A 17249-nucleotide genomic window follows, 5' to 3' on the forward strand; every position below is an offset into this window, starting at 1 on the left:
ATTGGCGCCGTAGCATTGGATAACAACATTGTGTGTGAGGTAGGTACAGTTGTATTGTGATTGATAACGTGTATATCGCGTGAAGCCATTAGAAACGACCTCCCAGTGGCTAGAGGACCCGCGCATCCGAGATTCTGAACGACTGGATGCTTGCTGACGTCGACGGTGGGTCTGACCACGTGAGACTAGTAACTAGCGTTAGCTGCGTAGTGACATACCGGTACCGGTGTTCTTTCCAGATAGATGCTTATTTGCACGTCAACTCGCTTGCATCAGTGGTTACTGTGGCAACGCGGGGCCGGTGTTCTGGATTTAACTGGTTTTTCAAGTCAACTCGCGTTGCGTCAGCTTGCTACTAGTAAAGTATCCTATAGTAGGAGGAAATGACTGTGTTTTTCTTCCGTAAATACAGTAATCTATCTGGAGGAGGTTGAGAATCCACCGGTACTGTAATACAGTATAGCCAATTTGCTCGGTAAATACACACTACCAGACAATATTAAGAAATGGACGAGCCAGTGTTTACGTTCGGAGTAATAGCTGACATACAGTACGCCGACATCGACGACGGTTTCAACTTTCATCGGACGAGGAGACGGTACTACAGAAGCAGTCTCCAGCTGCTGAGAAACGCCCAGGAGAGCTGGTCCCAGTCACCCATCAAGCCTGCGTTCACCCTCCAGCTGGGAGACATTATCGACGGCTTCAATAAAGGGCACGACGCCTCAGACCGAGCACTGGACACCGTGTTGAGAGAGTTCAACTCCGGCCCGAGTGCCAAGGTCCACCATGTGTGGGGCAACCACGAGTTTTACAATTTCAGCAGGAGCACACTGTTGCATTCAAAGCTCAACAGTAGCACACCCTCCTCTGACAGCCAGGGGGCCCCCTGTGCTGCTGATATCTACGCCTACCACTTCAGGCCGGCCCCCGGCTTCAGGTTTGTCGTGCTGGATGGCTATGATGTGAGCATGCTGGGCAGAGAGGAGTCCAGTGAGAAATACACCGCTGCCCTCAATCTGTTAAGGGAGCACAACAGCAATGACGATCTCAACTGTCCCCCAGGTATGCAGGCTTGTTGCTAGCTTTGTCAATGTCCAGGCAGAGTCGACTATGTGATATCTTCCAGAATGGAAAGCCAGGTACAGCCAGAACCTTCTACTGTTGAGGAGCTGCCCAGTGCCACCCCCCAGTCTAGTACTGTTGTTGATCACTGAACAGCTCTACTGGAGCAGTTGTGTGTTAAATGCCTTGCTCAAGAACACCCCAACTAGTTGTTGAGCAAGGGGGGAGCACTAGGATTGGAACTAGTGACCTAGTAGCATCTAAATCTTTAATTAATTCTTTGGTTTACATTCTGGTTATTTGGCGGACACTCTGGGTGGCATATAATCAGTGAACAGATAGAGGGGTACTGTATCAGAATAGGCGGTTAGGACTAGGGTAATACAGTATAGTACACTTTTGAAAGCAAACCAGACCAAAAAACACAAAACAATGTATCATTCACGCATTAGGTCCAAACCAAGAAAATGCAGTATCAGGTGTGAACGGTTTTGGGAGGGTTACTTTTAAAATGTACTGAATACTGAATACATGCCCTAAAATGTATTTTGTAAGGTATTCCATTAGAATACTCATTTTAAGTAACCTATTCCGAATACTTTGGAATACTTTTTACATGTTACATTACATATTACGTTACATCATTTAGCAGACACTTTTATCCAAAGTGACTTAAGTTACAATATTACATTTTGTCATCAGTAGTGAAATCAACTGTGCAACACAGTCTGCATGAGCCAAGACCTTTTCAAAGGAATAAGTAGCATTAGTCAATACTTGAAGGAATAAGTAGCCTTAGTAGTTATCGTCTTGTTGAACCCATTTATCTGGGTCACTCTGAATATAGTTAACACTTGCATAGTTAGGAATTACCTTGTGACAGTACTCTTCAGAGTAAAGGTTATGCAACTATGTAAACACAAATGTGGTGTGTTTTATCCTGCAAGTGATAAGAAGACAAATGGAATGCACCAGAGAACAAAGTCTTCACTTTTGCTATACCCCTGCTTTAATTGCCACAGCATCAGTTAACCACAACAAACAACATCAAGTTCATGTAAAAAATGTTTGAGAGTAAAACTCATTAGATACAAACATTAAAATACAGCAAAGTTGATTTACTCTTCACTAGAACACAAACTCAATCTGAAGACACAGACCTTGAAAGGGTCCTGTGGGAATCCTGATTACACGTTAAAAAAAAAAAAAAAAAGTCAAATGAAGTCTGAACAGTGCAAGTGTCTCAAGGCTAGGTAGATATAGCAGCAGGATTGTAGGGAGGCAGGTAGGCTACATTGCGCACGCACACAACTTGCGTGCTTCATACAGCAGTATTCCCTTCCAAGTATTCTATTTTTTAAGTAACTGTATTCAGAATACCACTAATTTAAAATGTAACGACTGAATACAGAATACTCATATTGTGTGTACTACATGACATGTATTCAGTTACTTCCCAACCCTGGGGTATGAAAGTGCGCTTAGAGACCTTCTGGTTACAGTACAGTTTCTCTAACTGCTCATCCTGCTGTCCAGGTCATTACAGACAGGATACTGCTGTCCAGGTCATTACAGACAGGATTGCCCTGAATGAGAAGATGATTGTATGTGTTTTGTTTTTCTCTTTCAGTGTCTGAGGGTCTAGAGCAGAGGTTTGCCAAGTTCAACGGCGGGTTCAGTAAGGAGCAGCTGGATTGGCTGGTTGCTGTTCTGTCCCAGGCTGATGAGAAAATGGAACGAGTCACCATTGTCAGTAAGTGAAGTCTTTCCGATTTAGACATGGCATGTGAACTACTCTGAATGCTTATAACAATGAGACAGTAGTTCTCATGCCCTTTCTCTGAACATTTTGCAGATTTTATTTAAAGATTATTTTGATGTAATTTCTGCTTTATTGGATAGTCACAGTGAAGAGATACATACAGGTATGGATGCGATAACGCTCCAAGGGTTATATACTAGTAATAGTAGAATAGGCTGGATACTGACGACTGAATCAAGCCACCATCAATCCTGACAATGCGTGTCTCCCCCCCCCCCTCATGACAGGTCACCTCCCTGTTCACCCCAGCTCCACCGATCCCATCTGCCTGGCCTGGAACTTTGAGGAGCTCCTGGCCGTTCTGCGCTCCCACAGCAGCGTGGTGTGTTTCATGGCCGGACACGACCACGACGGCGGATACCACCTGGACAAAGACTCGGGAGTGCACCACCTCACCTTAGAGGCTGTCATCGAGACTCCCCCGGAGAGCGACGCGTTCGGCACCGTCTCCGTCTATGAGGACAGGATGGTTCTGAAAGGGACCGGCAGGATGGCAGATAGAGAGCTGCTGTTTCCCTGACACCACAGTGACAAAAGATGATCGCCTAAAGGCTGAAATATACTTCTGCGTCCGCCTCGACTTGGAGCCTCACCGGCCGGAGCTGGTCCTGTATGTTCGAGCGACAGCTTGACGAGGGTCGCAGGGGAGTCCCCAGCAATATGAGGGAAAATTGTGTGATTTCAATGACTAGAAGTTAGCCCAAGGAGAGAATGCAGTGCATATACTTGGTAATAACTTTCACTCTCTCCTGTTATCTCCCCATTTATATTATAGTATATTATACTCGCGCTGTTTGCGTCAGCTGCTTCGAGTCAGCCGCGTCGAGACACATTTTCAAAGAGCTGCACGCAAGCGGCGCCGACAGGCTCGCCGACCGCGGCGCACCCCTCGGCACATTCAGCGAGGGGTGCGCCGCGGAAGCATGTCAAGCATGTTAGAGAAGCGAGCTTGTTACCGGAAGGTCGTCGGTTCAATCCCCGGGTAGGTAAGAACATGTCGGTACCGTCACAGCCCTATATGAAAATGCTCCAAGCACTGAGTACTACAAAAACAGATGCACACTTTGTCTGCTCTAGTATTCCAAATGGGAGTGAATGCATGCTGCTATATCAGAACACATACCTCATATCATTGATGGCACTGTATCTTCATATTTTATTTTGTTGAAATCCTGAATAAATATTTAATCATGTCGGTAAGGTGATGATTTTTTAGTCTGGCATTGACCTCTGCCATGGAGTTGACCTCTTGACCTCTGCCATGGAGTTGGCTGGAGGTTGTTTTCGCGCCTGTTTGTCTGCAGGATATCTCAAAAAGTAATGAACGGATTTGCACGAATCTTGGCAGAGGTTGGTCATCGGAAACTTGATCAAGTGATCAAGTTTCCATGCCAACGGGCCAACAGGGGGCGCTGTAATAGGCGTGTTCAATCACAAAAGGTGCCTAACTTCCAAACAGATTTACGTAACACCACAAAACTTTGTAGGAAAGTTGGTCATGGGCCAAGGAATCAACTTCCCACGCCCACTATATGAATATGAATAATGTCTGCACTGCAGAGAGAGAGAAGAGATTGAAAAACTTTTAATAAATATTGTTACATAATGGCAGTTATTACATAGTATTCGATAGAAAACTGTGGACGATTCCAAGGGCCCTTGACTGACAGGGGCCCTAAAAAAATTTTTTTTAGTTAGTTTAAAATGTACACATTTTCTTACAGGGGGCATGGCCCCCCGAACCCCCCAGGAGGGTCCAAGCAAGGTCTACCCACCACAATCTCTCCAAATCCTGTGGGAAACATACAGTTATTAGTATTTTCTTTGTTCTTAAAAATATACATTGCCTGTTTGTGTTTTGCAATATGGATATTGTTTTATTTATAATTAAATTGAGCATTGAGCCTTTATAAGAATGTTTATTTGTATTATTTCAATTGTCACACTCATCGATACATATTTGAGGTTTGTTTATTAATTGGGAAAAGGACCACTGAACACCGCGAACATGATCCGGCTACTTTTTCAATCTGACTGGCTACTCAAAAGTTTGGGGAACTCTGATTTAAAATGAGATATTCCTCTAAATTGGGCTTCAAATGGCCAAAATGTTCCGCCGCCGCCCTTCGGACGGCGCCATCCGTGGGCCCAGTGTGATATCCTTTCATGGGGCCCGAAATCCCTGGCTACGCCCCTGCATACCGGCTGACCAGTTATATTAATAAGAAAAACAAATAAACATTTATAATATCTAAGCTGACGAGGGCCATATCTACTATGAAAAAGGGTGACCGTAAAAATATATCCAAAATTCATCCATCGTTTTGTACCATTTATCACCCATCGTTTGCATAAATTGTCCTGACAACTGTTCATAGAGCGCTGTCGACTACTGTTCCACATGCTGAACAAAGAGTGGGACTTTTATATGAGTGACAATACTAATCCTGTAATATCCACTTTGCTGTGTTGCTGAGAGTAACCATGGTGCTCACATCAAGGTTCCCACGGGTCTTTGCAAAGCCCTTGAATCGGATATTGAAGGAGGTGTGGGAACCCTTCACATTACACTGAGCTTGGCTCTGGTTCCCTCAGCAGACTCAGGAGCTTCTCCATCTTAGCTGCTTCCACTTCCGGACCCTTGGGCAGCTCCTCACCCTTCTTCCCCTACACACACACACACACACACACACGACTTTCTGCTCAGATTTTTTACATTTGTTGTCTGCGCAGCCCACCACACAACAGCCTTAGCTTAGCTATGTTTAATTCATGGAAAATGACACTGGTGTTTGGAAGTGAATGGAGAGCTTTCCCCCGTGATGGGTGTGGCCTATTTCATGCAGTTTCTCTATTGGCCAAAGTTAGCTAGCTAACGTTGGTTAGCGGTTTGTTCGTCACCAAGCCTGTGTTGCCAGCTGACGTTACGTTCTACTTCCAGCAACTGCGTCGGCTGTGTGCAAGGAGCCAGGAGGGACTATTTTATTATGCGGAACATTATGATTTATGAATAACAGCCATTTAAATTAGAGTTGTCTATTACTTTCATATGATCATACTTGTTAACTGTTTTATAAGAGCTATAGCTCACTTCAGGCCGTGATATTTGCTCATTAGCACTCCGTCGCTGGCGTTGGGCGAAGCACGACCCTTAGGTGTGCTACAGTATAATGAGCATAATACCATATTCAACAAGATACTCTTCACAAATGAGGACCACTTTTATGATTTTCGGAGCGTAAATGCGTTGACTTTCAGAAAATGCTTCAAAAGTCATAAAAGACTTAAGGGTAATAGCGTACAAAAAGACATCATCCCTGCTGTACTCTGTTATCAAGCTAGTTAGACAGGACTGGCACAGTGGGAGGAGCCATCACACAGGTTGCTAGAGGACCTTTTGGCACTGGATTAGACTCACCTTGGGTTTCTTGCGGAGGTTAGGGGAGAGCTTGAGGCTGGTGACGTAGCCTCGCTCATCCCCCACTATCACCATAGGATAGACAGGGTTGAACTCGATGTGAGTCAGCTTGGTCCTCTTGGCCACCACTGGCTGCTGGCAGATAGCCTCGTATTTGTTGATGTTTAGGTCAAAAACGTGAACCTGAAGAAAAGAAAATGCATCTGATAAAATAAAACAATTTCATAATAACAAATGAGACACAACATTTTTGAACTTAATGATCATTTATTTAACACTAATGTTATTGTCTGCATTGTCTCTGTTTGATCTGCAGTCTGTCGGCAGTGCACTTATTAAAAAATACATATCAACAAAATAAATGTCCACAGGTAATCAAAAAACTAAACTGCAAAAAAGATGCTTATTAATAAAACAAGTTTTAGTGTACTTAGCAACATTTATCAGCAGATAACATCTTGTGCCTGTGTGTTTCTGAGAGAACGGAAATGTGTAAATCCATGCATAAATAAAATCTAAATAAACAATGTTATTGTAGTGCACACAGTAGCAGCATGCGCCCCAGTTAAGAGCAGTATTATTGCAGAAAGGTGCTGGCTTCTCAAATACACGTTCCCTGTCGGCACAGCCCCTTAGAGCTTTTCCTTTCTTTCTTTCTTTCTTTCTTTTTTTTATGTCCTGAGGAGCATGCCCCCAGACTCATAGTCAAATGCAGGAAATGTATTCAAAAGTTATCCAAAAGTATCAGAAAGTAATCAGTTACATTACTTTAATATTGTGATACTTGGATTACATTAACTATGTAAAATGTGTTATGTCTATTGTTTTTGATTATATGAAATAGAGGGTATTGTACATAGTGTTTGGATGACCAAAAATAAAAATCTGCAAAAATCAAATCAAATCAAAATCAATTACTGATTAAAAATTTTAACAATTAATAAGTAATTGTATCGGATTACATTTTTTAAGTAACCCACCCAATCCTGCGCATTGGCCTCAATGCAGCCAAGAGAGCCTGCCTCCTGGGTTAAAAGGCGTACATTTGAAGATGGCTCTTACCTTGCCGTCCGTGGTGACAGCAGCAAATACAGTGGAGGAGTATGGAGACCAAGCCACATCTCCAACTGCTGCATACAGGTCAAATGTGAACATGGGAGTGCTGCAAACCAACATGGACACAAGATCAAACTGCAGGAAGGAAGTGGGTCACTTTTTGTTCTACTGCATCACATCCATTCCAATGAGTTGTAATTTCAGCAGACACAAGGGTCATTTTGAGCAGAATGACAGTAGATAAACCCAGAGAAATATGCAATACTTGAGTCAGAGCTATGGGCATTTCAAAATCAGGGACAAGTTTACAGAGGAGGCTGAGGGGCAGATTTATTAAGCCAACGTTTCCCCTGACGGTGACTAGACTCAGTCTCTAGGTGGCGCTGTTGGGGCCGCTCACCAACCGTCTGGGAGCTGAGACTACTAGACGGCATGACACACTTTTAAACTGCGAGCCATTTTGTGCATTCAGGACTGGCTACTTTTGTCCTGGAGAAATACAGCATGCCTCAGCACTCAAATACCTGATGCTCAAATTCAAAGTTATAGATCTACATTATGGAAAGACTGCAGGCATGATGGTTTTCCTGTCCCTTCTTTGAATGTACATTGACATGTTTTTCTTACAGTGTCCATGAGAGATTGTCTAATTCTTCTTTTCTTTTTGTTATCAAGTATAGATTAGGCCCCACCCCCGAACAGGCACCCTGACCGCCCAGAGGAGGCACTAGTGCAGCGGCCAGCCCAGGACACATACCCTTAAGACGGCTTCCCACCCGCAGACACGGCCAATTGTGCCTGAAAGGATGCCCGACCAAGCCGTAGGTAACGCAGGGGCTCGAACCTGCGACTCTTGTGTTGGTAGGCAGGGAATCTACCGCTGCACTACCCGGACGCCCTGAGACTGTCTTGGTAGTGAGTGATCACAGCAGCAGTTACCTGATGTACTCAGTATAGTCCGGAGTTGGACTAACCCCACCAATTGTTTTACATGGAAAAAGTGCCATGATATAGTGAGATACAGCGCATAGAGCTAAAAAAACAAACATGTTCACTAGTATGAATAAACAGTTTGACTCCACTCTTTCATGCAGCCATCTTACTTGATGGTGTGGTCCCAGATCTTTCACTCAGCCATCTTACTTGATGGTGTGGTCCCAGATCTTTCACTCAGCCATCTTACTTGATAGTGTGGTCCCAGATCTTTCACTCAGCCATCTTACTTGATGGTGTGGTCCCAGATCTTGACGGTCCAGTCGGAGCTGCAAGAGATGAAGACGTTGGGGTGGAAGTGGTTCCACCTGACAGCATCCACGGCCATGTTGTGAGCATCATAGGTCTGCAGGAACTGGCTAGAGTAGGTTTTGGAACACTGACAACAAAGAGTTCCCATTAGTGTCCGATGGGATGCTACAAAACACAAACTGTACATTTACTACTCTACCATAATGTGCTACTCAAAACGCTTATGAAAGACTGAGTATTATTGAAATGGCTCAGAAGTTTTCAAGGCCTGCCCCCTCATGTTCAAAAATGTCCTTAAATTATGAGAATGGCAATGAAACGTTATGGGCAGGCCTGTATGTAAAGTTGTCTTAAACAATATAGTGTTGCTTGAAACATGCCTATTAATAAGGTAAAAAAAAGTAGCCTACAAATGGCATATAGAAAATAAAAATAGACCTAAATATATATATATATATTTAGGCTCCAGCCGCCCCGGCACATTCAGTCGCCATCTATCTCTCAGCTTTCAGCTCAGCTGCGCCTGCGCACAGTGCTGCCTCTGCCTGTTCCACCAATAGAGACTACCCTCTACTGACATGTGCTGTGCACAACGTCACCTCAATGCAGCATCTCATTCTCCATAATTCAATTTAATAGGAAGAGGAGCGTCTGTATTTTTGACGGTATTGAAAATCATACCCCGGTATGATCTAAATACCCCGCTATACCTTAATACCGCCCAAGCCTAATCTGAAAAAAGCCTCTTTCTTTTGGTCAATAAATAAGAGTAAAAACTGAATAGAGGGCATGGCTATGAGAGTAATAGAACTTGATGTATTTGTCTACAGCTTCCTTGTCTGATTGGAGCTTTGACGGATCAAGCAGGTAACTTAAACAACCAATCAGTCAAATCCAGGATACTGTAATCCTTGTAACGTACCTTGTGTATTTTCCCGTCCTCAGTGCCAACCAGGAAGAGATAGTCGATCTGTTTATGGAAGTCAAATGATGTACCGCAAGCTGTGGACAAGAGACATCAAGCAGTTAAATTAGCCTTACAGAGACTGGCATTATGGCAGGCTATTGATGACAGAGAATTTCCAAAATACTCAAATCCAATACTAACGCACAACAGACCATCTTGGTTTTCTGCATTTTATCCCCACATGAAAGGATGTTACATGAGACCTGGGGTCAAACAGTTTTTTGCAAATAATTCTTAGTATATTTTGTCTTAACCTTTTTTGAGTATCAAATGGTTTGTGTTTCTCTGATAGGGCAATGCAAAGATTGTGATAATATTAAGGCAATCACAATCAAATATACTTAAAAGCCAAATCAATATACTTTTATTAGATTTTTTTGTTTACTTTTAGGTACTCCAACCAGGTTATAAATCTACCAACCAGGTATAAACTATCTACCTGGTATACTATTTGACCACATGCAAAAAAATATTTGTGTGTGTGTGTGTGTGTGTGTGTGTGTGTGTGTGTGTGTGTGTGTGTGTGTGTGTGTGTGTGTGTGTGTGTGTGTGTGTGTGTGTGTGTGTGTGTGTGTGTGTGTGTGTGTGTTTTATACTTTCAATCTTTTATCATTTTCTACTGATTCTACCTATAAACTAAATTGATTGTTTAGTAAAAAATAATGGTCAAATAATTTGGTACTCAGAATTTGTAAATGTGTCCCTTTTAGTGTCAGTAATGGCAATGTAAAGTGGCATGGGTGCATCCTTAACTTCACTCAGGCACATTTGTACACACATGCACCTGAAGATACAGTGTGAGCGAAGGCCTACCGACGTTGAGCTGCTGCAGCGCCCCCTCTGGCCCCTCAGAAGCAGCACCTTCCACTGAGAGCTTGATGATGTCAGTGAATACCAGCTCATTCTGTATAGGCATAGACAGATTGTCAGGTCAGTACTAAAGGCTTTTGGACACCAAGTCCATATTTTTCGTTAGACATTGTCGCACGTTTTCAAATAAATACCACCTCATGTTGTGTCACTCACGTTTACACACTGACTCCGAAACTTCTGTCCACCATTAATTATTATTATTATTATTATTTCTTGGCTAACCTTGACCAGGGTCCAGGACACTACTCGGCCATCAGACGACACAGAATAGAAGTTGTGGTTGTTGTCCATGTCATCATTCTGCCAGCGCACCTGAGATAACAGAACAATGTGAAATATAAGTTGTGGTTGTTGTCCATGTCATCATTCTGCCAGCGCACCTGAGATAACAGAACTATGTGAAGAATAGAAGTTGTGGTTGTTGTCCATGTCAATGGTTTTTGTTAAGGGACCATGCTCTGCGGACAGACCACTGCATTATGACCACAGGGACTACTGACAGACCACACTAACTGGTCTGGACCATTAGCTTTAGCACCCCTAGTGGTAGAAACCAGTGGTCCGTGGTACAGCCCATGACCCGTGGTACAGACCACTGAAATGGCTACAACTGCTGCTGCTATCCAGCCTCCACCACCTCCTGTAAACCTCACCTGCCAGACGGGGTCCGTGTGCTTGCCAGTCTTGGCTGTGCTCTTGAAGACGGGCTGTGCTCCCTGTGCGGTCAGGTTGTAGACGGCCACGCAGCCGTCGTAGAAGCCAACTGCCACCAGGTAGGAGAGCTCCTTGTGGATGTCGAGGCACAGGACGCCAGAGTGTGTGGGGTAGGTGTAGTCTGGGAAGGCAGAGTTCTTCATCGAGTAGAAGACCAGCATGCCACGCCCCTGTTTACTGAAGTCATCTAGACAGTGACCACCAGAAATCAGCTTTGATTGGGGTTTGCATAACTACCCAGTTATCAATCCTGCAATCAACCGTGTGTACTCACATGATCCCATTCCCATCCCAAACAGATCCGGGTATTTCTCACTCCTGTAGATGACAAGTGCCCCATCAGTCACTTGCTCTCTGGTAACGCAGTTACAAATTAATTCCCAGGCAATGTGTTTGAGTTGTATTAACATTGATGTGTTGTTATTACATAGTTGTAGCTAGAGATGTAACGATATGTAAATTTCATATCACGATTATAGTGACCACAATTATCACTGTTATCAGTATTATCATGTTGTTTTTTTGGTGCTGAAAATGTTCCAAAAGTACTAATACACTCACAGAAATCATTTCACCAAGTTTTATATTGAAAACTCAGACCCAAAAAGGATCGATACACTCACTGAAATCATTTCTCCAAGTTTTATATTGAAAACTCAGACCCAAAAAGGATCGATACACTCACTGAAATCATTTCTCCAAGGCTGCACATCTGCATCTGGGAGACTGTTGCCAACTTTGGTTGATGATGGACAGTATTTACCATGTTGTTCAAAGCGCTGTAATCACGGTACCACGGTAATCACAGTACCACGGTTTTAATGATGATGAAAATTTGAAATGGTACGGTTATCGTAAGGAATTTTATCACGGTTATCATTAAAACCGGTTATCGTTACAGCCCTAGTTGTAGCTCTAATTTTCAACACAGCATCCTGTTAAACATCAATGTGTGGTCATGAGAACAGCTTTGACGGGCAAACTGACCAGCAGAGGGCAGTGACAGACAGTCTTTTGGCTTTGTCATACTGGAACTTCCACAAGGGGAGAAGGGTGCCCTCCTGCTCCCTGAACTCATCAGAGGCATCCTCAAAGTACTTGAAATCTGAAGAGAAAAGACAAGACATGATCAGACAAGGAGTAACGAATGGGTTTGAGTTCCTCATACATGTTTCATACCTTGTGCGATGTCATCAAATGTATTCTGATTGACCATCCGTTCCAAGATCTTAGCCGCTTTGGCCACTTTGGTGATGTCATCACCCTATAGAGGAAACAGGAAGTACTGCTATCATTCAAGTACTGCACATCAATCAGCAGACAAAGATAAATCCTTCCCAAATCCAATGCACAAGATACCAGGGACAAATTAATATGGAAATGTAAACCAGCTAAATCAGATTTAGACATTGTCTGAATATGAGATGTATGTTAATGCCAGATGTAAAGGGGGCCAGGGAAGAAGCTCTCACTCAGCATTGCACTCTATATGCCAGAGTTCAGTGGCCTTCAACTGGTCTTGAGCCGACTTGGTACATATTTATTTAGAAGTCCATCCTCTCTTACTTTTGTGGGTACATCAAGATTAGTCATTATTGTTTTCGCTCAAATGACAGCCACTCACTGTCTGTCCCTCAGGTTGGGACTGAACTTGGCAAACAGGCCTTTATGTTTATGCAGCATGGAAACACTTGCAGGCAGATTTGCAGCTAGATGACTTGATCCCGATTATGGCATTCCAAACTGTAGTGAAACTGGTTTGGAGGCTAATTCAATTGGAATTGCTTCCTTAGCTAGTTCCGTTTCCTCCTGTCTGTCTTGTCATATGATTCTGTGAGTTGCTACTGTAATTGCTACTGTACTATATATATATATATATATATATACAAAATATATATAGTGCTTTTAATGTTTGCTTGTATGTTGTGTTTTATGTTTTGTTTTATGTCCTGTTTGCTTGTGTGTTGCTTGGAACTTTGTATTGCTGCTATCTTGGCCAGGGCTCCCTCGAAAAAGAGCTGTTCTCATCTCAATGGGACTTGCCTGGTGAAATAAGGGTTTCATAATAAAAGGGGGGAGTATGCAACCTACCTGAGTCTCTGTTATCACCACCTTCTTCTTGCTTTTGTCATCATCCTTCTTCGATGGTACAGCTTTCAGCTTCTCCTTGTTCTTCTCTTGCTTCTGCAGCTCCTCCACGTACGCGTCGTAGATCTCCCACTGCGCGGAGACAAGTGGGCTCATGGTAGTCAATGCACGCCAGCACAAATATTCACTGGTGGTCAACAGTGTGAGAAGGGGCGCGGCCTAAACACTCCTACTACCTGATTGGCATTGGCAGAGAAGGTGCAGCGTCGGGGAGGTTCAGTCTGGCAGCTTCTCTCCTAGAGGTAAATTAAAGACATCTGCATGACATTGCATTAATAGTGCAAGGCATTATTAAAAGTTCTCTTTCATATATGTGAAAGTGTGTTTTATCATGTGAGGTGATGCTCGCCCAACATGAGGTTGGCTGTGCGTCCCCTCCGAGTCCTACCCTCAGTGGGTTAGTGAGGGTCTGAGAGGCCCTCTCGCTGAAGTTGAACTGGTTGGTGACTTTCTGCTCCTTCTTGTCAGTCTTGGAGGCAGCGCTGTCCGGTCTGTCCTCTTCTCCACCCTCCTCCACCTCCCCTGCATCCTCTCCAGGTGTAGCCTGTGGGACAACCAACATAGGTATTGCCAGGAGGTTTGGTAGCTCAAGTCACACTCTCACTCATTGACAATGTGAGAAAGTGTTGATCAAAAGCTGTCATTTTTTATTCAAGAGCCCTGTGATACCCCTACCCTATGCATAACATTGCCCTAATGTTAGTGCAACAAAGTTATGGTTTATCAAGATCTTTATTACCGGGGTCTCTGGTTTCTCCTCATCAGGTTCTGCTTCAGCTTCAGCTGCTACTTTTTCTGGAAACAATATCAAAATCATAATTGACCATGCGGAAAAGCGCACATTTAAAATCTTTTTTTGTTTTGTTGTTGTTGTCAGCAAATTATAGTCGCCAGTTATGTTACTGCTTTCTTTAATATGCTCTCTTCTTCTTGTACTTCATGGCACATGCTGATAGTGCCTCCTTGTGACACCAATCATATACTACAGCACAAGGAAGAACCATTGGAGAGGTAATGTAGTCAAATTCCCCATTATGAAACCAGATTGCGACATGCTTGGGACACTGTCTGCGATCATTTAGGAAGATGACACATTTTGGGGGCTTTAGATGAAACAGTGTTACTATACTCTATGAACCTAGTGTAGATGTGGTATATAGACAAGAGCATATTATTGTAGCACATTAGTAAGTCATCTCTATGCAGCAGCTACCCTCAGTGAGACCCTGCTTGGCCCTCTGTCTGCGGGCCTCATCAGAGTCTTGGTGCAGCAGGTTGCCCTCCAAGACGAAGTGAACAGCCATCTGATCCACACCACTGATGGGCTTGTAGGAACGCTCCTGCGAAACACAAGAAGCAAGGATGATTGGGTTATTATAATCACATTAAGTAAGGGTTAATGCACGACGAGGTGTCCATTATCAAAAATTATTGGACGACGTGGAGGCGTGAACCTCCGGTTACCTCCGTGAAGTCCAATAATTTCTGATAATGGACACCTCGAAGTGCATTAACCCGCTTATACCATGGTCACTTGCCAAAGAAACAAAACAAGACCATTAATTTATATTTCCATGCATTTTGCAATCAAAATGTAGTTTTCATAACCTTGAATATGAGTTGAGAACCGGCGAGTCAAAATAGTCCCCTCGGCTGCTCAAGATTAGGCTATCATTGGATAAAATGGCCGCTTAGTGCCTGCACCTGGCACAATTCTAGAGTCAAGCTAACTAATCTGGCCAACATACAAAATAAAACGGCAATATCTAAGAATGCAACGCCATGTAACTGGGTCGTTTAAACTCGCATTCCAGAGAATTACGTTAACGTCTGCAGGTCTTATAAGACGTAAATGGCCCGAGGCTGGAGTAGACTGAAAACCATCTCAAGCTTTCAGTATGTTGGAGTCCAGGTATGTTTTGTACAAGGACGTCTCTCAGTGTGTTGCTGTTAACTGCCCATTTCGTTGTTTTCTTTTTGTTGATCTCGTCTTTTTCCTCTTCGACTTGATTTGTATCAGTGATAAGAGGCAGCGCACGCTCTCCCAGAGCGCCTGGCTGCTGCTCGCTGCAAGTTGTAAACAGAGGGTTTGACAGTTGACAGCTGAGAGCCCGGCTTCTGTCAGCTGACCAGAACTAGAGATATTTAGATACAGATTTCTAAATAGCCGTTATTTTAATAAACTGAGCACTCAGGGGTAATCTAAATAGTTACTTTGACTGACATTTTTCCCCCTAAACTTATAAAAGTGCCATATTAAGCATTAACGGTGGTATAGAGCTCAAGCGGCTCTGTCGTGATCCTGGCGCATTGATATGAACGGTGAACAGACCATTTAGCTAGGTGTACATTATCACTGTACATTATCACAAATTAATAGACACCTTGCAGCCAATCAGAATAGAGTATTCACCCAGACCATGGTATAATCATATATATTAGGAATATTTTTTTGTGGCCAAGGACCCATGTCATGCTAGCTTGTCAGGAAGAGACTAAATAACACTCCAAAGATAGGCAAAATGTTGGCGAGGGGGGAGGGGACCATTTTCAAAGGGGTCCTCTTTATCACAGCCTAATGTTGGCAGGTGTGTGTGCATTTGCAGGTGGCAGGTGTGTGTTCATTTGGAACCAGCTGGTAGCCTCATATTGTTATTTAGCCTTTAAATCAGCCAATTTTATTTCATGGGGGGGGGGGGGGGGGGGGGGGGGATTTGTTTTGGATACGTAGTGGTACTTGGTCATAAAAGTTTGTGAACCCCTGTCTTAACTTATGCTTTGTTCCAAAAACAATACATTCAGATTTTGCTAAGTGCAAGGATAACTTATTGTTGCATAACCATGTGCTTACATTTTGAAGCTCTTTACTAAGTGATGTTCTAACGGTTTCTAAGCACTCTCCGGTTACCAACAAGGCGGAATCATCTGCATACAGAAATAAAGAGCAAGTTACAGGCCTGGTCATTTCCTCACCTTGAAGCTGTAGCGGACAATATTCTGTGGGGCATGTGGATTGTTTGCAGTCAAGATCCTTGTGATTTCCTCTTTGAGCTCCTATGTCAATAAAAGCAAGAGCACATCGATAAGGACTAGACAAGCCTGAATCATTTAGCAGAAGTCAAGTTCCCTCCACATGCAACTGTCTTGAACTGGTGCACTCAGGAGGACCCCTCTCTGTCCTTGTCTTACCGCCTCAGTGAGCTCCAGCTGGTCTGCAGGCTTAACCAGTGTCCCTTCATCCCATCCATCACCCTGCTCCACACCATCCTCATCATCCTGTACAAAAAGAAGAGTTTCACCACGTTTCCACAGAAGTTGTATGACATCGTAAGGACATAGGCCTACGTTTCTGATAGGTCAGTTCTCCTTTTTGCACTTGCATACTTATCATGGCTATCTGTTCCAGTTGTGTGACTGACTCCCACCTTTAGTTGTGAATCCACCTTTTTCTTATTTGCCGCTTTGGTAGCCTTATTTGCAGCAAGTGCCTTTTGAGATTGAGCATTTCCCTGTGTGAAAACAAACAACACTGTTATGTTTAGAGGTTGCTGTTTTACTGTTACAGTTTGTGAGATCACTGTTAGCTAGCTAGCTAAACTAAGCTGACGTTTAACCTACCTGCTTTCTCACAGTTGTGGTTTTGTTAGATACAGGCATTTTGGGGAAAAAAAATATTCAAAGTACTGTTTAACGATTTAAAGTATTACACACATATCGTAAACAACACACTTTTAAATGCGTCAAAACAAAGGCAAACTTGCTCTCAGTAACTGAGTGCTGCTCTCACCAACAGCGCTACTGCAAATGTGTACATCAGTTGCCATGCCAACCTAACCTGAGCTAGTACTGCGAGCGTAGTCTCACGTGGTCAGTCAGACCCAGAGTGTAGAAGAGTCACGAGTCACGACATCTCCGTTCACTACAATGGACCAGTTTTTTTT

At 43.4% G+C, this 17249-nt stretch overlaps 2 protein-coding genes across 2 annotated transcripts; one reads left to right on the forward strand and one right to left on the reverse strand.

Annotated features, from left to right (window-relative positions):
* Nucleotides 1–347: 347 nt before the first annotated feature.
* adprm (ADP-ribose/CDP-alcohol diphosphatase, manganese-dependent) lies at nucleotides 348–4729 on the forward strand. The gene is made up of 3 exons (XM_083634936.1): nucleotides 348–1065; nucleotides 2696–2818; nucleotides 3115–4729. Exons 1-3 carry the CDS (start codon nucleotides 507–509, stop codon nucleotides 3405–3407), a joined length of 975 nt encoding a protein of 324 aa, XP_083491062.1. The 5' UTR covers nucleotides 348–506; the 3' UTR covers nucleotides 3408–4729.
* A 723-nt stretch (nucleotides 4730–5452) lies between these two features.
* dnai1.2 (dynein, axonemal, intermediate chain 1, paralog 2) lies at nucleotides 5453–16965 on the reverse strand (the record flags this gene model as incomplete). The annotated part of the gene is made up of 20 exons (XM_083635784.1): nucleotides 5453–5554; nucleotides 6306–6488; nucleotides 7368–7467; nucleotides 8585–8733; nucleotides 9529–9608; nucleotides 10387–10477; nucleotides 10669–10758; nucleotides 11100–11347; nucleotides 11435–11478; nucleotides 12148–12265; nucleotides 12340–12424; nucleotides 13252–13380; nucleotides 13485–13544; nucleotides 13697–13852; nucleotides 14048–14103; nucleotides 14522–14648; nucleotides 16282–16362; nucleotides 16498–16584; nucleotides 16734–16817; nucleotides 16927–16965. 20 exons carry the CDS (start codon nucleotides 16963–16965, stop codon nucleotides 5453–5455), a joined length of 2109 nt encoding a protein of 702 aa, XP_083491910.1.
* Between the last annotated feature and the right edge of the window lie 284 nt (nucleotides 16966–17249).

Source organism: Poromitra crassiceps (assembly GCF_964638095.1).
Source record: "Poromitra crassiceps genome assembly, chromosome: 4".
In the NCBI taxonomy this organism is placed as follows: domain Eukaryota; kingdom Metazoa; phylum Chordata; class Actinopteri; order Beryciformes; family Melamphaidae; genus Poromitra; species Poromitra crassiceps.